Below are 24,117 nucleotides of genomic sequence, written 5' to 3' on the forward strand. Positions count from 1 at the left end.
AAAAAATATGGCATCGGAAAGACTGTAAGATAAAATAATCTAATCTTTGTCGCTGCAGTGAAAGGCAATTCATTAGGTAAGTCACTCTCAGATGTAGGTTCAACCTACAAAGACAGCCCACCACAAGTATGGACATTTAAAGCAAGAACATAAATGGCTCCAAGTGCACATGCTGTGATTGATTATAACTACAATAGAGCAGAGGACAAGTCAGACATTCATACATGGAGGCTGCTGACCACATTGAGCAGCTCTGAATTTTTAGTTCAGGTACAGGGGAGCCTTTATCGGCCATGCCCATTAATGGTGAAAGAGGCTTGTATAGGAGACCTATATGGCTAATTTTGGTTTGTTCGTTTATTTCAGAACAACCAGAATTTTCAGAAAGCAAGAGAAGCACTTATAGATACAAATATGTTTGTGAAGAATATATTCATTTTATAATTGAAATAATAATTACAGTTTGTGCGTGCAAATAAGCCATTATATGTATTTCACATTGAATTTGATCAGAGTCCACCTAGTGGGCAAGTATTTATATTACACTGAAATTATCACATGCATATTGTGGCTGTACACTTGGCATTTTATAGCTTAGCTGAAACTTAACTTTTTTCTAATTTGACATTGTTTTATATTAGAGACAAACTTATTTCACCTTCTAAACACTTTTTTTTCCAGTTTAGTTGTTTTCAGTCTTATAGCAGAAATATTTTTTTAAACTTGTTAGCTGTATTACTAAGCTTTAAGTTTAAACTTTCATTTTTTTTTTTACCCCTCTCGTTTCCTGGGAGCAGCAAAGTAAGAAGAGGGGTCATGGGCTCTCTAAAATATTAAAATTTGTTATTAGTTAATACATTTTTTAACAGCAGAGGTTTCAGTGTTTTCTACACATGCATTTGATTTGACCCTGTGCTTGGGATCTCTGCCCTGTTGTACACTAATGCCAAAGCTTCAGTGTTTTATTAGATTTAAACTGGTTCTTTTGCAGCACCCCCCTTTGATTTCAGTAACCATTCTTCCTTGATTTACAAAAGAAATCCTCTGCTGATTGAAAGCAGCCTTACAGCATGATGCTTACACCACTTACAGTTAAAACTGTCAAATTTACTCATCACCTTATGTTCCAAAGCTTCCCATAATTTTTCAGTGATTTTAACCCAGTGTGTATACACACACACCTGGAAATAGGAGAGTTGAGCCAAATGTTAACTTTTTTGGACATCAAACTTTCAAGATCTGTATTACATGTTTAGTTATATTTTTATTTTAGTGCTGGTTTTGGTGAAAAAGTCTTCACATTTTCCTGTTGCAGTAGAGTGCTTGGCAGCTCTACCTCCTATTGCTCTGTGGAGCCTGTTTGTTCTCCTCATTGTACTTTTTTTTTTATCTTTCCAAGTGTAAAAACTTCCAATTAGGTTAATTAGATTCTTATAAAATCAATTCAAATCCATGGGGTCTCTGGCAAGGAAATGAATGTAAAAATGCAGTTGGTGCAGTGATTGATTTGGAAAATTGCATGTAAATATGTGGGTTCTTTATAAATGAACATCCTTAATAATGATAATAATAATAATGATTGAGCTCACAGTTAATTAATTTTACGTAGCCTGCAGGTGCCTTACATTGTCAATTAACAGACCCCGCTTCCCTGTTCAGCCAGCGCATTTGGAGAAACCTACTCATACCACCTCATGATAAATAGGCCAAACACTGTTTCATGTCAGTTAATGTCAGTGAAAAATGCCATTGCATATGTATCATATATTAACGCTCAGTTAAACATAAGCATAAAGGGTTAGATAAAAAGAAAACATTTGTGAGCCTACATATATTAATATCTATTTATATTTCTATAAAATCGTCTTAACAGCTGCAGATTGCTATAAAGACTTTTTAGCTAGCCATCTAATCATCAACCTTATTATAACATTGGGCTGACCCCCACCCCAGAATAAACTTATGTTCATAACACTATACCTCCCCAGCAGAATGCTTACTGTGTACATGACTTTTCCTACACCACCAACATTATCAGAAGCACAGATCTACCACACTACCATTTAGGGAGGGTGGGAGAAAGCTCTAAAGTGAAATGGTGCCAATCTTTTCCTTTCCCTGTACCCTCAGCTGACTCCACCCCTTATCCAGATCCCTATAAATAGCATACTTATAAAATACTAAACTCCAAAAATTGTCCAGTTCCCTTCCTCTAGTCCTTTCATGAACCTGACATTCCATAGTGCCTGGCTCACACTTATGCTTGTTCTGGCAGCAAATAAGGTTTATTATGGGCTTCTATTCATAGTTGTCCTTTAGTGCTTGTGCCCAAGCAGTGGTGTATGGCATGATCCGAAGGTAAGGATGGTAGGTATGAGAGTGTATACTAATGAGTAGGGTTGCTTGGGGGTGGTTTGCTTAGTTGCAAAATTTGCTTATGGGTCTCCTCTTGTCTTTTTCCAGCCCTGACACTGACACTGACATCTAAAACTGCAGAAAGTGCACTCAGGCCTTAACAAACCATATCAGTGCTGATGAACCTCCTGCTTGCTCTTCATGAAACTGATATTAGTACAAGCAACGGAGTTTTCCAGTTTTAGTGTTTGCAAATGTTCTGTAAGCTGCAGATCAAACGATTATCAGTGATTTACTCCTACTACATTGGGTAGAGGAAGTTATCTGTCTGAGCTTTCACAGTGATTTCCTTCTGTGATAGTTTACAGCAGCCTTCATATGTGGGAGTAAGATTCTGTTTAAAATCCCGATTTCTTTTTCAAATTCAAAGAATTGGAGAAGAGGCTGAACTGGTAAATAAAATTTATTTTTTTATGTTTGGTCAAGTCAAAAAATGTATTGTACCATTCTTCATGCCACTTACCCATTGTTTAATGTCTGTAGTGTAAAGTCTGTAGTGTTATCTGATATTTTTCTTGTTATAGTATCACAGATATAGGTTATAATACACCCATCATGTCTTACGTTTAGCATTATTTATTTAACCTATTAGATCTGCTGAGTGTGCACTGTCTTGTCCTGTCCCTGCACTATGCTGTCCTGTCTTGCAGGAGTTGCATATTTTTGCACTTGCACTTTTTGTCTATTGTCCGGTACATCTATGTTGTGTGTAGCACCATGGTCCTAGAGGAACGTTGTTTTGTTTATCTGTGTACTGTACAAACGTATATGGATGAAATGACAATAAACTCACTCTTGACTTGACTCTTGAAGTGGCCAAAATGTGCTTATATTTGGGCTATGCATATTGGATATTCTTTAATTGATGCTGCCTTGCTTTACACTAATTATTCATTCTCTATCTGGTTGGCCACCCATTCCTCCCGGGGCACCCCCTAGTCACGAGGTCAGATCCTCCATAGAATACCAATGCCACAACCCACTCTCACTTCACTGCATGTACCTTATTTTCTTCTTCGTGGCTGCTATGGAAGGGGAGATCAGAGGGAAGCAGTTCTGGGTCTGCGAGGCCCACAGAGTTTTTCCCAGTTTCCCATTAGCTCAGTTTACACTGATTCCATCTACTTATCATGGATATTAGTTGTTTCTCTGGAGTGGGCAGCTTTGAAAATGGCATCTGCCAATGTACAAAGCCTGCTGGTGCAGTTCCCCTATTCTTCCTATTATTCAATAATAATAATAGAGAGGTGGACATACTATGTAAGGCTATTTACTGTGTATGGCATTTGGTTTAATTTTTACGATTTTGGTTTTAAACTGAATGCTGTTCTCTATAATCAAACAAAAGACGCACGGTTTTTATTATGAGTGGTTGTTCACCTTTAAATTAACTTTTAGCATGATATAGAGTATGCTATTCTGATACAATTTGCAATTGGATTGAATTTAGTATTATTTGTGGTTTTTGAGTTATTTAGCTTTTTATTCAGCAGCTCTCCAGTTTGCAGTTTCAGCAAATTTTTTAGATGTCGTCAGTGACTCCCATTTGAGTTTGAAGAAGAAGGCAAATAATTTGAAAAACTATAAAAAATAAAACATGGATGTCCATAGAAAAGTTGTTTAGAATTAGCCATTCTATATCATACTAAAAGTTAAATGTGATGTGAATCACCTCTTTAAACATACTAATGTGATAACTGAAGTTAGGGGCTGTGCAGAATCTACTCTGTCTGTTTACTCAGGGAGATCAGGTCTCTTAGAAGTGACTATATGGAATTGGATGTTAAGTGTGCTTGTGCTCAGGGGAAAATAAACACTGTACACTTTTCCATATGCAGCGTGGAAATCTTGTGGAGACAGCTGGATAGAAAAATGTTTCGAATGTGATGGGCTTCCCAGGTACAAAATTCAAGTGCCCAGCTCAGACACAGTTAATGTGAAGGGAAGGCATTTTATTCCAGAGCCCCATACTTTTATGATTGCTGTGTGACTTCCCTGTGCTTGGAAGCATTTATTTTTCATTCTTTGCCCACCCCTCCCTGCTTGTGTGTGTGTGTGTGTGTGTGTGTGTGTACTGTACGTGTGTTTTACAACCATTTTTACTAACACAGAGCTTGCTAAGTTCAAGTGACAGATGTGTTATTCTAGAGGAGAAAGTCTTTTGAAGTGAATATGGCCTTTTACATGAGCTATTCATAAGTATGAGCCATTTCATATAAATACCTACAGCTGAATGTACCATTCTTTGACATTCCATTGAACTTTGCTATTGCAGAAAACTATTTTGTGCTGTAGCCATGATTCCTTTTGTTCCCTCTATGGGTTTAGACGCGTCATGATTCATAGCTTGTCACTGGCCACCATTCAGGCTGATGTTTAACCTCACAGGTGGCTAAAGGCATCCAAGAATGCAGCATGCACACAGTTAATAGTTCATGTGATTAAGGAAATGGGCTAGGACCTGTTTCTCCGTCTTTTCAGAAGATAAAATCAGTAGAAAAAAAAACTGCAAGCAGGGAAAAACAACAGGAATCAAACCGCTCTTCTGAGCTTATATCCGGACTAGAAGCATGTTTAACAGCTGCTTGTTTTGGCCACTGCCTGCATCCCTCATTTTAACTGAAAATAAAAAGACTTTATTTTCTCCCCCCAAACTTGGCAATGTGAGCAGTCAGGAAGAGCCTGGGATTGCATGCTGGAATCTGCCTGGGATAGTTTGACAGATGCAGTGAGCAAGCATTCTGTGTTGCCGCCGCTGTCGTCTCTCTCTCTCCTAGATCTCATTCCAGGAAAGCCCATACTTCAAATGCTTGTGAGGAGGTGGGAGAGAGTCCAGCCTTATCCTACACAGCACAGATATGTGAGAGTTACCTTTAAACAAGGCTCACGCCCCAAAGGGGTGTTTAATTTTGCATTGCAACTGACTGGCTGAGCAGGCTCTGAATGTGTGAGAGAGGAACGGTTTAACATGAGGAAATTGTACCCATGCTATGAAAAGGGAAAATGCCATCGATCCTTTGAAAAAAGCATGACTGAAACTTCCATTTAATGTCTAGCCTATGCCAGGATCAGCCAACTCTGATCTCTTTTGTTTTTAAAGAAGAATTCAAAACAGCTTGAACATTTTCTGTGTTGCTACACTGCTGGAGACACATATACAGAAATTATGTCAGTAGTTGGAGTTGCCTCCAAGTTAAGGCGACCAGCGGTAGGATCCAAGCCAATTCATACTGCCCTACCTATACCACATGTTGGCAAGACCATATCCCAGCAGTACTTATCCAAGTCTTTGGAGCTTGGGAGGGCAGAGAAATCAATAAATACATGTCAACTCTCATTAAAATCATCTTGTGATTTGGAGGACAAGAAACGTCTGCAAGGGAGCTTCAAGGAGACAGAAAACAGCAAGGTTAGTCAAAATCTACAATTTTCTAAGATTTAGGACCCATAATATCTGGTATTACTCATTTCATACAAAAACAAGATTTTTACATTTTTAAAATGTGTGTTTGTGGATGTTTCTAAAACTTTCTGTTTGCATATATGGGAGACTAAACTATTTTTGTTGGACTAACCGTGTGTCATTTTTGAGTTCTGTCAAAAATGTCTGTGTCCTAGTGATGTAACAAATTCATCTAGGATATGCCACATTCAAAAGTTGTCTGCAATAAAACAGTGGCAATCTCTCATTTATGCTGCAAAATATTTTAAATTTGGAATAAATCACCCATCGGATGAAGCATTCATTCATTTTAATCACCTGGAAAAGTCTCTTTTATCCCATGAAAATGTACCTGTCCCTTTACGGACTCACACTAAGAATTCATACCATGCACAGCAGATGTTTCCCTTTGGTAATATACATTGTGCAGTAAACCTTCATTGGACTGTAGGGGGCATAGGACAGAGTGAAAGGAAAATCAGTTACGCTAAGAATATTGCTTTGTATTTTGGCAGTCATTGGAAGATCTCCTAAGCGCTGCCCTTTGTATAGCTCATTGCTTGCTGAGAGCAGTTTGTCCTTTGTGAGTCAGGTTACATTGCAAAACATTATCTGACAAATAAGAAGTAATTTTAGCCGTCGAAATAGGAACAACATCTGTGGTTTTTCAACATCTGGGATTCTGGTCTCATAACCAATCTCACTTTTTGTTCCTTTCAGTAGAATATAAAACTGGACACTTAAGCAGTGTTTTAGTTAGTGGACAGTCACAGAGTTAAAGCTACGTCTAAATGGACCGGAGAGATGTATTTCACTGCCCCAGAGTTTAACCTTGTAAGAATTTCCAGCATTCATCTTGTTCCGAAAGACCTACATATAGATTGGTTTAGTATGCCATAGGATACCTGAAAAGTTGAAATCTCCAGTGGAAAGTGATGGGCCCCTGGGACCTCAAAGTCCAGCTTTTTGTTTACTTTCACATTAATGATCAATATATTAATATAAATGAATTTTTGAAGACCTGTGGAAAGGCAGATTGTAACAGCCACAGGTATTTAAGGAAAGCACTCTGTGTGACAAGGTCTCTTTTCATTCTACATGTGTGTGTGTTTACACTAGAATAAGGAGGTCTCCTGTCTGATGTACATGTATGAAGTGCATTGTTCTAACTTTACTGTAGGATTAAATCAGCACATGGGATAACTGAATAACAGGTGCAAAGTGTGCTTCAGTTATACTAACCCATAGCAAACAAGCAGTATTTGGTCTGGATGAAATCAAACAATTGGTTGGTTGCTATGGGTTATCAGACCTGGGAAAAGTTGGCTCGATTTATTAACTTAAGGTAGCCATAGACAATATCAGCAGAAGACTTGGATATTGGTCGGCTCGCAGATCCGACTGGCCGCAAAATTTTGATCAGGCGCCTGAACATTATCCATTGTTGGTGCTGAATCATCAGATACAGGTAGAATTCTATTGTTTCTACCTGTATATTTGATTATTCAGCTCTGCTGCATCTATGGCCACCTTTACCCTATGTAATATCTAAGGTGATTGTATGGTTTTAAATGAGTGGGATTTTTGAGAAGCTGCACACCTTCCAGTAAACATTAGGCACGCAGAAGGTTCTACAAGTTATGTCAGAACTTAGACTTTAAAGAACGGAAAAACAAAACTGGCATCATTTAAAGTACCCTGCATGATATATGTGCCTACTTGTTACTTTAGCAATTAAATTTACCTGCAATATTCATACTATAGATAAACATAGGGTGACACTGTACCCAGTAACTGACAGCTAACAGTATTGGCAGTATGTTTCTAATGTTCCAATTAAGTCAGCTGACTTGGTGAAAGAAAGGCTGTTTTAAAATCCAGACAGTGTAATGCCATACTATGATAATGACCGTTAAGGAGGAAATTTGCCTTTAACACTGGAAATTCAGAAGAAAGGTGCTTGTAGCCTGGAATTGAGGGCACACTCTTGCTACAATTATATATAGATAATGGTAAATGAAGGTGGTCTCATATAGACCTATATTTTAAATAAGAAAGTCCTGGCGGAAATTGGCCTTGGCTGGGGCCTACCAGGAGATGCTTTGGTATCTGGTTTGGCATAAAATACGTAAATCTGTACTCCGCTACTGGTAAAGAGTGAGAAAGCTTACAGTTGTGTGGCAGTGGGCAGGTTTAATGCCTTTTAAACACTCAGCCTTTGTTATTGAAGATCATTTGCTGTCCTAGGACTTATGTGCTGCTTTCACAGGGAGCAGGGGACTTGTGTTTGCAAATGGCAGCGAGACAAAACTTAGAGCAGAATTCAAGCACGTAGAGAGACAAGTGCTGCTACACTCTCATTTACAGTGAGAAGCATATCAATTCAGAAAACCACATCAGTGGGAGCAGCATAGGAAGGCAAGTGACAATATTAATATTGCTATGGGGGGCAGATTTTTAATGAACTGGTCTATGAGATACAATGCCGATTTACAGTAGAGGGTGAAATAGTTAAAATGGAATTTGTGTAGAACAGTATTTCTTTTTAGTCTATTTAGTATTTTTTTTTTTAGTCTATATGGTGTACAGTTAATTCAAGCCAGATACTAAATATCACTCATGGACTGCAAATGTGAATGCATGTCTATATATATTTTAACACGTCACTTTCCTCTAACCACATATAGTTGCCATTGTAATTTTCAGGACTTTGAGCCAACCCAGATTCACATTCACAGTGCTTCTATAATCCTGTAATCCTGCAAGATCTTATGGCAGACAGTTTAGTATTGAGAAATGTAGTTGTATTAAGAGGAGTGCCTGTATTGCAAACAACAGCAGAAAGGAAAAAAACATCTGTGTACTTTGCTTGTGTGATCCAATAAAAATCCTGCCAGCAGGCCCGGACTGGCAATCTGTGCGTTCTGGCAAATGCCAAAGGGGCTGCTATAAGGTGCCATAGAAAGTCAGTATTTAGTGGGCTGGTGGGGGCTGTTTGCGCCTCTGTGTACCTGAAATGTAAGGGCCTATTTTAATTCTCAGTCCAGCCCTGCCTGCCAGTGTAGTTATATCGGTGTATTAAGAAAAATTTGCCAGGGGGTTCTTATAAAAATGGTCTCTGTAAGGAAATACCTATGCTAGCAGCATTTTACAGGTTATGGGTAAATGTGGTACAGTATTTTGTTTATGCTAATCCTATGCTTGGATTATGCCATGCTACCAATGGCATCAGGTCATGCCCGCTTGTCTTTTAGAAGTAATGATGAGTCCAGCCAGGCTAAGAATAATGCTTACACAAAACTGAAACTACAAGTTGAGTCATTAATCCAAAACTAAAGAAAATAAAGCAAGAAGGAAATATTTATATATTGTGCTATTGAGATTACTGTTTGGCACAAATATTCACTCTGTACTTCCTTGATTAACTTTGAACCAAGCAGTTAACTTTTTTTCTCAGCGTGACAAAAAATGCTTTTCTTGGTCTTTAACAAGGCTTTAGGTTGCAGCCATGTGAGTGACAGTGGAGTCAAATGCCTTTGAGTATTCTGGCCTGATGGATCAAACAATGAACTGGACCAATGCCATCGTAGGGGAAGAAGAAATGAAAAGGCTTTATAAAAGGGGTTCTTCACCTGAAACGTTAAATTTTATTATGAAATAGTGAGTGCTATTTTCACACTATTTGCAAATGGTTTTCATTTTTTATTTGAGGCTCCTTTATTTGCTACAAAGGCAGTAATACAAAAATAAATGGGTGGGGAGGGGGGTAAGATTATATACTGATCTTGACACAGCTTTAATAATGCATGTTAACTATATACAGGTTATGTTGACAAGACTATCAAATGGCACTTTAATTTGTTAATTACATAGCATTTTCAGAATTGCTGGCTATCATATATGCATGCGGAATATACTTGGAGCCCTATCCAAGTCTCTGTAATGTGCCACTCAGTGCCTAAAGCTGGCCAGAGACGCAAAGATCTGATCGTACGAATCGAGGATTCGTACAATTTTCGGACCGTGTGTGGAGAGTCCCGTCATTTTTCGTCCGGTGGAGATAGTTTGTTTGGTCGATCGGACAGGTTAAAAGATTTCTGTCGGCTGCGGGTAATATCTCTGCATGTATTGCCGATCGTACGATTTTCAGAGGGAGACTGTCACTAGCTTTGGTCGGACATAACTTTCGTACGATTGTTTTCAGGGGCAGAACATAGGCTGATCTGTTCTTTTGTACTTTATTTGATCGGAATGGTTAGTGGCAGGTCAGGAGATGGGGGAAGTCCGATCGTACGTTGATTCGTACGATCGGATCTTTGCGTCTGTGGCAGCTTAACAGATAATATCTACAGCTCTATAACGAGAAGTAAAGTATACAGAAGCTTACAGAAGTGAGATATTTGTCACAGTGTGTAATCTTGAGACAAGCAGGTTAGTGCCTTACCAAATTGTAATATAATTATCTGAAAACCATTCCCAATTAGTATAAGATAAAATCATTTTGGCTGCATGTGCTGTGGTTGTAGCAGCAAAGCATCAATAGAGGTCTTAGCTTCTCATCTGACCTGCAATAGGTGTTATACAGTATGTCTCATGTTAGGAAATATATATGGTTGAAAGCACTCCTGCATCCACAATGTTATGCCTCTGATTAAGTAGTCCAGGGCCAGCTCATTTTCCTATCATATAACGTGCTGTGTACACCTATCTATTTGTCCCCATTACCCAATCATGGCGAGCACTGAACTGTAATATGCACACATCTCTAGTGTTCCCTTATTGATATGTGTGTATCATTGAAGACAGAAAGAGATGGACTAAATAGAATATTAATGATGTCATAGTAATACACATAGGACTTTAGAAAAATGATTGTTTTACAACAGCCGGCTGAAATCAAATCATTTTCAGGCTCATTTAGCAGGATAGGAATAGGCTCGATAATGTAGTGCTGTATGTCTTTGCCTCTGTCTGTTACTGACCCTGTGATTGACAATGATGTTGATTTAATAAATGCCAGACTATCTCATGCTGCCTCACTGGACCCTTTAAAAAGCAGCACAGCACATTATATCATATAATGGATTCCTACTTATTTGCAACACTTTCCTAGCAGTCATATCTGATATGTGTACATGACATCCCTCATCTTTTAGAGTGACATGTCGGTATCACTTAGAACTGTTGTAGTGCAGTTGGTATACACAAAATACAAACATCTGGTTACCTTGGTTACTGTTGCTAAATGTTTTAGGACTGGGGGCAAAATTTGTTTCAACATCTCTTTATTAAATGCACATAAGGCGAATTGTTACATATTTCAGGTGTGTGCTAATGTATTTACAGCATTGAGAAATATGCAAGAAATGCAGAATAACTGAATTTGCTACTAATATGTAGTTACAGATGGTACAAGCATTTATTCACAAATTACTGTTTTGTTTTCTTATTTATTATAAACATATTCTGACTACCCGCAGGAAACAATAGTTTTATACTCGGATAAAAGTACAAGACAACAATACAGAAGAAAGAGGATGTAATTCCTCACAATAAAATCTTGCCTTTGATCCATCTTCCTGTTTTTTTTTTGTTCTGTATTATGATACGGACACATTGTTATTGTAGCATTCTGGGGTTGTTTTAAAGCATAAAAAGTAAGTAAAACCACAATACAAAACACTATTGTGCTTTACTGTGTAATTAAATAGAACCACCAGAATTTTCACTTTTAAGAACAGAGTTTTCAGAATCGGGACTAAGCTTTGGATGCGGTTTTGATGACCTTTTGGACAGTTGCAGTATTTTAAAGTATTATGTGCCGCTGAGCTAACAGAATGGTTTGGCATTCCTTGCTATATGTATGCTATAATTTATTGAATCTTTCATTAATCCACTCTGTGATATCAGTTTCAGAGGTTGTTTCAGAATAAAAACCACAAAGGTTTAGTAATCAAAGTATTAAAAGAATACAAAAAAGTAAAAGAGGTTTGAAGAAATTTCATCTAAAAATGGCAGCATTATTACTATTGTAACTATGAGCATTGTAAGGAAATATATGTTTGTAGAATGAGCTATAAGTGCATCAAATCACCTTAATATAAAACAAATACATTTATATGGAGGTTGAAATATTCCCAATGTATCATTCATTTTATATCCTTGCTTTTTATTTATATTGTATCTTCAAAAGGGAGTCCAGGGCCAGTGTTAGCAAGAGGCAAAATGAATGTGAGGCTGAATAATAATAATGTTATTTAGACCCGCTTCAATTCATAGTCCAATTTGCCATTCACAGTGTGGATAATGTTCAGAGTACTAGAGTAGGGGAATTCAGCACCACTTTATGTATTTGTGAATACACTGCTTACTCCGGAATGATCAAGAGACTGCTGGACTGACATTGTTTCTCAATGTAGATAGACAGGCCTGACGTCTGTGTCATATTTGGGCCTACAGGCTGGGTTTATAGCATACAACCAGCAACTTCATTGTACTAACTTTGGCCTCTTTGAAATAATGCAAAATCAGGAACACAAGAAAGCTTTCCCTTGTGTTTTGTAACAATAGCATGTACCTTACCATTATAACCTGATGTGAGAAAGGCATTGTAAAACTTTGAGTCCAGTTGCAGCCACATTTTTATAGTTTTATACACATGGGCAGCTTGTGTGGTTCTGCCATTTTAAAGGGAAATGAAAGTCCTAGTGGAATATTTTATTATGTTATAGAAAATGAGTAGGGCTGCTGTGCCTGTTTTTACAGACTGTAGCCCTAAGCAGATATGAACATGCGTATGGTAACATCAAGGAAAAGAATTGCAAGGCTGCACCTGAAAGGAGCATTATTTCTGCTCTTGCGAAGTTCAACAATAGCCTCGTACATTACTGCTTACATAAGAAAGCCATGACTGTAGATACCCTTTAAATGTAATTACATGCCTGATTGAGGCAGACAATAGCTTAAATGTCTATAAACAGGTTTTGTAGGTTCAGTAATAGCAAATAATACCTTCATCTCCTCTTTAATATATTTATAAAGAGTACAGATATTTTCTGAGCCATAGCTAGAGGTGACCAAAAATATATTACAGTTTTATTTATTTGTATGTGGTGAGTAGGGTGAATGACCAACAAACTTCCCTTAAAACTACAGAATTGGCTAGGAAACCTCCACCCAAGATATTAGTATTTTTGTTTGGCCAGACATGATTTCAGTCACTTTATCTTTTATTTCCATAAACTCTTGAGTGTTTCTGTCACCAAGAAATCTCTCTAGACTACTTACAATCTCATTTTCCCACACAAGTATCCAACTGGCTCACAGTATCCTAAGAGAATAACTAACAGTTGAACTGAAATGATGCTTAGCAGAGTCCAATATGTTCATACTATACAGATTGTACATGATTAATAATATTAATTTTGCTTCAGTTCATATCCATTAATTTGTGTAATTAAAGACAGAGAAATATAAAATCTGATTAAATTGTTTATTTATGCTGCTTTTTAGAATGTCAGCAGTGAATCATATGTAGACCCACTGTAATTCATGTTTTTTTTTAAATTTACACTTTACATAATTGAAGGACAAGTAAAATCCCATATATGATAAAATAAAATTGGGCTACTCTACCAGTTTTATAGTTGGTAAAGGACCCCCTATGATAGGAAAGACCCAGGCCTTCAACTTAGTCCCTGGAAGCTACTAATTTCCTTGATCCTTTACTTGTTGGAGACATCACCAAGAAGCAAAAAATCTGCTAAGAGCCGTGAAAACACTTACAGCATCCCAGAGCACACTGAGCATGAGCTGTGACATCAAACAAGGGGTTGACAAAGATTAGAAATGTAGCTACAGGAGTAAATTTAAGCAGTAATAAGGCTTTGATGTTGCTACTATAGCTCTAGACTGGCACAATAAACCCTTTGTTTAAAGTATATTATCTAAACCTAAATCAGGCTTATAATTTGAGAGGAAGATTTTTTACATTTGTGTTTATCCATTAATTTGGTGCCTGCATTTATAGCACCGCAGAAGCTTCTTAATGTAGATAAATGAAACTGGAAAATCAACAGAATAAAAATGTTCTTTATAAAATGTTATCAACATCTGCCCTGGGGTCCCTGTACTGTAGACACACCGATCGTTTGTAGAGGCGCACTCATAGATCATCCCAGAAGAATGGCTTAATTCCAGTTTAAAGGTAAAAAGGTTTACTTTATTGGTACATCTTGATACATTAAAAACTGCGCAGTACCTTTAAACTGCAATTGAGCGGTTCTTATGGGATCACCTATGAGTGAACCGCTACAGACGATCGGTGTGTACAGTGGATGCGTCTCTTAGTGACGGACTCAGTGCGGCAGCACCTGGGTCACCACGCCAACCAGGTCAGATCCTTAACGGAAAACCTATTTGTTTTGCGAGTGTGGGGAGACTCATCTGCTCCAGTGATTTCAGCGCTGGGTCCGGGGCTGGATGCACCCTGGCCATTATGAACTAATGGTGAGTCCAATTATAATGTGAATATAGAATTACTGGGATTTGGCTCAATTAATGTGGGATTTACCTAGGAACCCACATTATAGTACTGGATTGATTGCTTTATTATTGCAGGTACAGGGACCCCAATGCAAACGTCTAGCTGCAAAAGAAAGTTCTATGTAGACCATTAACTGGAGCTGCTTCAAAATATGTAATTTTTATTATTCATCTAAAGATGGAGGGAGACATCTGTAGTTCCAGGAGCAGTAAACTCATAATGAAGTCTGATACCCACCTCAATACTACAGCTGCTAGGCACACATCCGTTCAGAGTGGATTCCCTGCTACCTGACCCACTACCCACCATACACCTCATAATGATGTCATTTTAACCCAAAATTGACTTCACTTCTGGAGGCAGGGAAGGTGGTCATTTATTTTTTAATACTATATAGCGACCACCTCCCCAACTTCCCACAAAACATCTGCATGGTTGGGAAAATCCAGTCTTTCCACCCCAAAACCATGACCACTTTGTTGGTTATCCACTGGAGCCTGACTTAAGTTACTAAATTTAATAATGCACGTATTGCATGCAAAGGGAAGGAACATATTGTTTCCAAAATGGAATGCTTCTCATTTATACAGTAGCCTACTTGATAAATAACTTTTCTGTATATCACATTTATGGATCTTTGTTTGGAAAAAGAGGTCATAAGGATTCAGCTATAAATCATCCCATTAAAAATTTCTCCTTTTCCTCCCGATTGTAATAGCAGTGGTATTTGTAGTTACAGCTTCACAATGACCTCTCTGAGAGATGAGAATTTTTTGTTTTCTTAGTACTGGATTTAAGGCATAGTTTGTACAATGATGTTGTCAAGCTTCCCTATTGAGGCAATCATGCTGCACATACAGGTAGGGCAAGACAAGGACAAAGACAGTAGTTGAGAATAACAACATTCTTTGACTTTGCCTGATCTACAGGATGTGAAATTTAGACATAAACAATGGTCCATTCATAACCTACAGTTTCTGAACTTGAAAGCATTCATTTACATTCTGAATGAATTATGTTTTGGGTAAAATCACTATTAGCACCTTTTTTATTTTAAAAAATGTGTATGGCGTATATGAAACAGTGTATTTTTGATTCTATAATCGCTTTTTTTAACAGACATCTAGCAGCCAAAGTCTATAGAATACTTTTATTGCTAATGTTTTGGAATGAAAGTACTGTCACAAACACAACTGCAGAATTCAGCTTTATTTCTGTCAGTTGTATTTGCTCAATTATAAGAAAACTGATTTATTAGCATAAGGGCTTCACCTGTCGACTGCCATTGCTGTTATTTCAAGTCATGGGAACACACTCTATGGATTTCAGAAATATTTACAGTTAGTCAAAGCCTTTTACTATAGGTGCTCTACAGTTGTTGTTGAACTTTAGCAATTGCTAAATAGCAAATTAACCCCATAAAATGTGTGATACATTCTGATTACTTCTACTCCATGTCACACCTCCCAACAATTGAACATTAGAAAGAGGAACATAAAGATCTGCAGCGCATAGAGCAGCAAAAGTCTATGGAAAGTTTGAACACATTTCTTTGGGTTTTAGGGTCAGGTTTTATGTGTTATTACAGTTTTGCTAATGAAGGAGAACTGCCCTTTAAGCTGCAAGTCACAGTTTCCCCAAGGTACCTGATAATTTAAGATAAGCAACGATACAGTTGTAACTATTTATGATAGTTACAAATGTATCTAAGTTCAGCTGCTGAGTATTTTGGGCTTTCTCCCAAAAGCCTTTTATTTTATTACATTTCAGAAACTTTGTATTTTCTTCTGTTCAGCAGTAAAACAGAACTGCAGGCTGAGCTCTCAAAATCGGGACTGTCCCATGAAAAACAGGACAGTTGGGACATTTGCCATGTTACCATGTTGTTTTAATAGCTAAAGGTAGCTTCCAGCTCCTTCTAAAGTGTGTGGTTTCTGTGTATGCCTTACAGAATTCTAGTCTGGAAATATTCAAGTGGAAATGCATTATTTATTTTATACTGTTAATAAGAACAGCAGCTTCCATGTAATTTAGTGACAAATGATAGTGGGAGATCCAGTCGGTTTGACAGACAATAATTTGAAAAAAAGTTTCCATTAAGTGCACCATTGTGCACCTATCTGTCAGCATTACTCAGCTGCTACTTGAAGGGTTGCTTTCAGGAAAATTTGTATAGGGTCTGACAACAAACCTACACTGTCTTTTTTGGGTGAGTGAATATTTCAGAAATGATCGTTGTCATGCTGATTCTTGTTGAATATTTTTTCATGTTTAAAGATTGCTCATTCTACAACAGTAAGTTTTACTGTACTTAAAGGAGAAGTTCATCTTTACATTTAGTAAATGTGTTATAAATATGCGTAGTCTAAGCTACTTTAGTATTACAGGGCTAATTAACTATTAATTAATACATGTAAATTAACCCATGTAAATTGTGTGCTCTTCTGGGTTGAATGGTGGGTAGATATGCAAAGTGCTCATGGTATTATTCTGTAAATTCAGTTTTCCTAAATTGTATGCTCATTTATGGAATCAAAGCACTTATTAAACAGCAGTTAGCAAACTGCTTGCAGGCCTTTCCTGGTAATACATATATTTGTATCCAGTACAAGTGCCCTGAAGTGAATGTTCTGATTTTATTGGCCTATAATTAGGGTATCCCAAACCCTGAACATAGTAACATAGTAAGTAAGGTTGAAAAAAGACACACATCCATCAAGTTCAACCTTTCCTGTCACGGCCCACTGTTATGCCTATAGCAGCCACCTTTGTCTTCGGATGGAGCCCTCTGCTGCTCAGATGCCGCCAGGTCTTATTGTGGGAGAACCAGGGAGACGGTTCTGTGCGAGCATGGAACCCAAAACGTGTACAAAAGGGACGGGGGAGCAGACAGCATAGACAGGAACAGGTCGGGTCAAACCAATCGGGCTAAGCGGTACGGAATCAGAGAGTTGGGACAAGGTTAAGGTCACAGAATAAGGTCATACACAGATCAGAAGCGCAGCTCCACAACAGAATAGTCACACGGGCAGGCGTCAGGCAGTGAATTGGCAAAGTCAGGCACAGGCAAGGATCAAAAACTGAATATCAGAGTTAGAACCACACCCAGGAACTTTGGAAGGAACCTTTACGTTGGGCAATGTGAAAAATGAAGCTGTGCTATTAAATATTAGAATTTTCAAGCCGAGAACACCTGAACGCCGCATAAACCCAGAAGCGGCACATCAAGAGCAACAACGGAGCAAAGAAAATGGCACAGAAGGAATCGGCGGGCGTCCCCGCAGGCGAGTGCAAGGTAACCTCACAGTCTGTGTGTTGCCTCAGAGATCACCAAGAAATAATGCAGCTCTAACTGTAACAGGAAGAAGTGGGGAAGCAAAAGACAAAACTTTGTCTGTTAAATAGGCTTATGTGATTTAACATGTTTTGTTTATGTTCACCTTGAATCATAGGATCCCAGGAGGCAGCCCTTAGTTCTTAAAATGGATATTTTTATTTAGGATTGCCCAATGGCACATACTACTAAAAACCTATATTATTATGAAAATAGTTTATTTACCTGAAACGGGGTTTTACGTATGAGCTGTTTTATGCAAAATAGTTGTTTAAATTGTTCAGGGGTATAGTTTTCCTTTAAGCAACCTGAGATGAACAACACAGGCCTTCTTAGAAAAAAGGTAATATGTAGTAGGCTGTTGGTAGAAATATATCATCTGGTTATCTGGTTGGACTATTAAAATTACTCACTTTGAAAACCACTTTTTAATGCATGATGAATGCAGAGATAAGCACATGGACAAGTATCATACTCTCTGTTTTGACTTCCATCAGAGTACTGCCAATAAAGCCTTTCCTGTTTTGCAAGAGCCTTTGACTTCCACATGTCTATTAATATGCATAAACAGATAGAGGGGAAAAGAAAGATGACTTCCTAGGTAAAACTTCAACACAATTCCCCTGTGCAGGAAACAGTCGTGTTGGTCACAACATGCTTATTCAGAGGCTAAATATTCCAAACTGCGTGACATTTGACGACTTAGTCTGCAACAATAGGATTTCCTGACAATTTTTAAACTTGTACTGTATTATGAAAGCTTTACAGTTTTGAAACATTTATAGTTGAACTCATTTTAAGACACATTTCACAGTTACAGTACATTAAAACAAGTTTGATGTAACCTTTGTAGAAATATAATCTAAAAACCTTTGCATTGCCTGGTGTCCAATATTGCAGACTAAACAGCATATTATGCAGAGTGAACAAGAACATGGGCATATCATACATACTGACATCCATGTCAGGAGGTATCGAATAACAATGTGTTGCTCTTAATTTAGTATTTAGTGTTAGAGTTTATATGGTGAAAGTGACCTGTGGCATTATTAGTATTATGATATTTAGAGATATTATTACTGGCTAGTTTGCAAAGTCAGTTTTTGAAGGGGGGCAAATATGGTGGATGGTAGTTGTACCAGTAAAGCAGGCTTTACACGTGACTCTTGCAATATACTCATGCAAAAGGAGTTCAAATGAGGTAGACCATATCAAAGAGAAGAAGCTCTCTTGCAGGTAAAATGTTGTAGATTTCAACAGTGGTCCCTGTACTATGCAAGTTTTGCCTGGGAAATACTAACCCCACTATGGCTCCTAAATTGGGGCACTGAGCTGCCCTTGTTCTGGCTTGTTTTAAACTCCTGTTTTACACTTCTGGGTCTATCCCTGAATAATCGTTGTTCACAGTATTCTGGCCTTATCCAGAAGAGTAGGCCTGCTCCAGCCCCTGAAACTGAAGCATTCCACCCTGACTCAAAGAGCACCAAGAGCCAGGCACGTAGTCATCCCACTCATTTTATCAACTTGGGGCCTGGGCATCCCCTAATATCACAGAACACTTGGGAAAATACATTACCCCAACATGACACAGGTCACATCCTGCACCAGCTGTCTGCGCCTCTGGGTGAGCTGAAGGTCTAAGTTTCAGAGCACTGGCTTGGGCCGTGTGCTCTGATCCGAATGGAGTCTTCATAGTTTCACTTGTAGAAAGTTTAGTGGGAACCTTGAATCAAATAGACAGGGGAAGCCAGCCAAACCCCCAGCATGCACATGGCTTGCATTTCCAGGGCACTGCCAATACTCAATACGAAGCGGAGCTCAAGCTATTACTGCCTGTTGCAATGATCATATGGGAGAAAGACTACTGCGCTTGCAGGAGAGGACAGCCAATGACACTGCTGCTGCTGGACACCGGGAGGAGGATGAAGGCGACGCCTGTCAGTGAATAGCCAGGGAGGAGAAATCGATCTCTGTAGTATGGATGGTTTCTGAAGAGGACAGGAAGTGGACATTCTGTAAATTATTTCTTAATAAAGGCTTTTGCTACTTAAAAGTTTCATTTGTCTTGGTGTTTATTTTTACTTTTTTTTTTGATGTTACTGGTCCTTTAAATTAGAGAAAATTAGTGCGTTCATTCGAGGTATAAAAACCTCACAAACCTCTAAAACTTGACCTTTGATAAATAACCCCCTTAAAGGAGAAGGAAAGGCTTGGTGCACATGGGGGTGGCAAATGTTAGGCACCCCCAAGTGATTGTATTGACTTACCTGAAACCCCGGGCCGGTGCTCCTATCAGCACAAAATTGCACCGGTCTGGGGTTATACCAGTGAGCACCACGAATCGATCTTCTTCTTTCTTCCTCTGTATTCGAGTGGCTGCACATGCACAGTAGAACTAAAAGCCAAACTTTAACTACAAAGTTGGTTATTTCGTTCAACTGCGCATGCGTTTCCCCTGGGAATTTTGAAAACTAAAGAAGCCAGAAGAGGATTGCTCCGTGGTGCTCATTGGTATAACCCCAGAGCGGTGCAGTTTTGTGCTGATAGGAGCACCGGCCCAGGGTTTCAGGTAAGTCAATACAATCACTTGGGATTGCCTAACATTTGGCACCCCCAAGTGCACCAAGCCTTTCCTTCTCCTTTAATGTCCAGCCTTTAGCCACCTAACCATTGTTGTCTAAACAGCTAAGGGTCACAGACTGCATACCTCTAACTTGCAAGGCATTATTTTACTAGACTTGGACTGCAGTCTTGCTATACTGCATTGGATACCCTAAATCTAACCTTGTTGGGCTTTAAACCTTTTGAAACAAGTGAGTTCATTCAGAAGGTCTGCATTGCCTTGATATTTTAAATAATAAAAAATATGATTTAAGGTTCAGAAGGGAAGTATTTTAAAGCAGCAGAAGATCACAGGAGTCAGGGGACACAAGTAAGAATTCCCCTAATAGGGAGATAGGAAAGAGAGACCTCCCAGCTTGATAGATCCTTGCATTATAGTATTGTCAAAATCTGAATTGGCAAATCAGGGAACACAAAGATTTGTATGTCATCAATATGTATCAAGTCTATTTTATTATTATTATTGTCCTCCTACAGCTATTTCATTATTATAAATAAGGGGTCACACAAGGTGTGTGCTTTCTTATTGGATATTATTGTTTATTATGGTTACTTTTTATTAGATAAATATAATTTTATTAAAGAACAGCTTGTTACAATTACAAACTCAGCGAGGTATATTTTAGCCTGAAAAAAGTTTCCATTTTAAACAATAAAACTGTCATCTGATATAATAAAAATATAATGTATTTGCCTTTTGGACAATTGTATGAATGTATAATTGAAGAAAAGTTTCATTGGTGCTGAGTACTGTATTTCTCACTGAGACTGGTTTGTTTAGCTACTAAAGCTGGCCATTTTGGGATCTTTGCCAGCCACATGCATTGTTAGATATAAATCAGACGTTCCTTGTACTTTTATGTTGGCAAATAGATTTTGTTTATGGTTACAGGTTTGGGTTGCACCTCTTAATCTCACAGCTATTGTGTTTCACTGGGATATAATATCTAAACCTTTTTTCCCATTAGATAAAGGACACAGATACTAGTTAGAGATATTATTCAGCAAATATTCTCCCTATACAGAGAGTCCTCTAGGAAATATTTGGCTCACTTGTACTGTGCTGGAGACAGAAATCGCTATTATCTCACAATTAAGCCATTGTGGTTTTTCATCAGAAAACCCAAAAGGCAAAAATGAATTAATATTTCATGTAAAATATCATGTAATGGCATTTTAGTAAGTAAGAAAACTGGAGCTGTTTCACAAACCATATTGCTGTATCTGGATGACTTATATAACAAACAATGAATGACTTTTGAAGTAAACCAGATCGAAGTATCCCAAAAGCTACATAAACATATTTTAAGGAGAACTTAAACCCCTTAAATACGTATTGTACAGATGTAGTAGACATCTGTATTGATGCTTCTGGTGCAAGCAATATATGCAGCTCAACATTCATCTTAACTGGAAAAATGTGAAGCTGTGTGCGCCAGATGCATTAAATTAAGTCCATTGAGGTCATGCATTTCCTGCTCTACAATAACCTCATCATGGGCCTTATTTATCAACGTCCGAATTTAACGTATTTAAATAAAAAAGTCAGAACAAACTAGAATCCATGATTGGACCTTATTAATTATTAAAAAAATCACAATTTTATCGGATCGGGGACAAACCCAAACAAATTGAGCAAAAATCGGAATCCTATGGGGGTTTTTTGGAATTTTTTCATGAGTTGCTCAAATTTTTTGGGCTTTTTTCTGAAAAGCCAGAATTTTTCAGATTTTTGCCCAAAAAGTCTGAAATTGTTGGATTTTCTGGCTAATTCTACCTGAGAGGCACTGCAACTTTAAGTACATAGAAATAATGTTGATTTTTGCCATCACCCCAAGTAATATAATAGGGATATATCTAAAACTTCTAAAATGGCCCATTTATATGAGATTAAATGACCACCTTTTACCAAATGCAAGTTAAAGCAGAACATTCTCTTATGTGGATATGGTATAGCAGGCAGATGCAAAGCTCTTGCATTACCAGTTTCTGTAACAAGGCCCTAATTGCCCTAAATCCATCTTGCCAGTCTGTATTATGCACAGTTCTTATATATTATAATATAAAGTCCCCTGGTTTATACAAAGTATATACATTCATTGAACTGTTACGTCATTATTGTGCAGACATTTAATTACCTTAGTATCATTGTGAGATTGATAGAAATCATGCCATATTTATAGGTTGTAATGTAGCAAAAGGTGCAAATTTTACTGCAGGTCTAGTAGTCACAGATACCAACCAATCAACAGGTTGCATTTACTGGTCACCTTTTATTTAAAAAAAAAAATGTTTAATTTGTATATAGACACGCGAGGGCCAGCCCTTTAAATATTCCACCCTAGGCACAGGCCCTCAGGTGCGTATGTATAAACACAGCCCGGCATTCATAAACACATGCAGGACTTTGTTTCTTTAGAGAAGCTTACCCTCCTATATAATAATATTTCATGGCACATCTCTCACTTTGCTTAACTTGGCCATTCCTACACCTTGTTTTCTCATTGCCTCCTTTTCTGTCTAGATTGTAATCTCTAGTGAACAGTGCACCTTTTATTTGCTATAATGGTCATTATTTGTATGTAATTTGGATGTTTGTATACATGCTATATTGCAGTGCAGAATATAATGTTGCTCAATATATGTTAATAAAAATTACTTGTCATCAAATACTCATCAAGCTAATTCTGATTTAAAAGAACTAAGTTTTATGAGAGTTTATTCCATGAACATGGTTTCTTTTTCTCTACCTCTCTGACATTTTCAGGCAATATTTTTCCTGTACAAGAGACTATACAGACATCTAGAACAATACATACATAAAATGGATTAACAGGACTAGACACAGCCCTATTGCAAAATAATTGTCAGATCTCCTTCCCTTGACAACTGCTACTCTTAAAGGCAACTTTATCAGATTCAAGAATAAAATGTGTGAAGATTCTGAGAAAGATTCAGAATTTTTAAAGCTCAAATAGTTGCACAAATGGTTTTATGTGGGTAAAAGATTGCACTAATATATATATATATATATATATATATATATATATATATATATATATATATACAGTATATGCGACTTTTTTGTCCACATGCATTAGTCAGTGGGCTTTTTTTACTTATGGCAACTTTTTTGTCTCTGCAGCATTTTTGTCTCTGCAACTTTTTTGCCGCAGTGTTATGCGTGTTATCATTTATATCAAAGAAAAGTGTTAACATACCAGTAGCACGGTAAAATCCTTTCTTTTTTTTTATAATTTTTGCTCATTTGCACAAAAGCTTTTGCTTTCACAGAAAATTGTTGATAATATTACTTACTTAGGGGATTATTTATCAAAGTCCGAATTTATCTCCATATTTTCTTCTATATCTCAGATCAAATCCGTTCGGGCTTTTTACGCTTATTTATTATTACATTTTCCCGAAAATTTGCGTGAAAAAAAAAATCTGATTTTCACAAATTTTGAGGACTTTTTCATCCGATTTTCACAATTTTTTCGTAATTTTCACTGAAAACCCTGAAAACTTCTGGGTATTGGCCGAAACCCAGCGCACATAAAAAAATCATTGGGACTTATCCTATTGACTTATATGCAACCTCGACAGGTCTAAGATGCCGGATTTTCAGATTCTGACTTTTCCATCCTTGGGGTTTAATAAATTCTGAAAATGTCATGATTTTTTAAAAGTAAGATTTTATTAAAAAAAAGCACACATTTTTCATGATTTTTGCATTTAGAGTTTAGTAAATAACCCCCT

The 24,117-nt window shown here is 37.6% G+C and overlaps 1 protein-coding gene across 9 annotated transcripts in view; it reads left to right on the top strand.

Annotated features, from left to right (window-relative positions):
* The window catches only part of nav3.L (neuron navigator 3 L homeolog), a 383,175-nt gene that overhangs the window by 189,376 nt on the left and 169,682 nt on the right, over positions 1–24,117 (top strand). The window contains exon 1 of one of the 9 annotated variants that reach the window (XM_018252495.2): positions 5,217–5,824. The exons of the other annotated variants lie outside the window; for them this stretch is intronic. Coding sequence (XP_018107984.1) covers positions 5,582–5,824 — 243 coding nt within the window. The 5' untranslated portion in view covers positions 5,217–5,581. Of the gene's footprint in view, positions 1–5,216; positions 5,825–24,117 lie in introns of those variants that run through there. 9 annotated transcript variants of the gene reach the window in all.

Source organism: Xenopus laevis, chromosome 3L (assembly GCF_017654675.1).
Source record: "Xenopus laevis strain J_2021 chromosome 3L, Xenopus_laevis_v10.1, whole genome shotgun sequence".
Classification (NCBI taxonomy): domain Eukaryota; kingdom Metazoa; phylum Chordata; class Amphibia; order Anura; family Pipidae; genus Xenopus; species Xenopus laevis.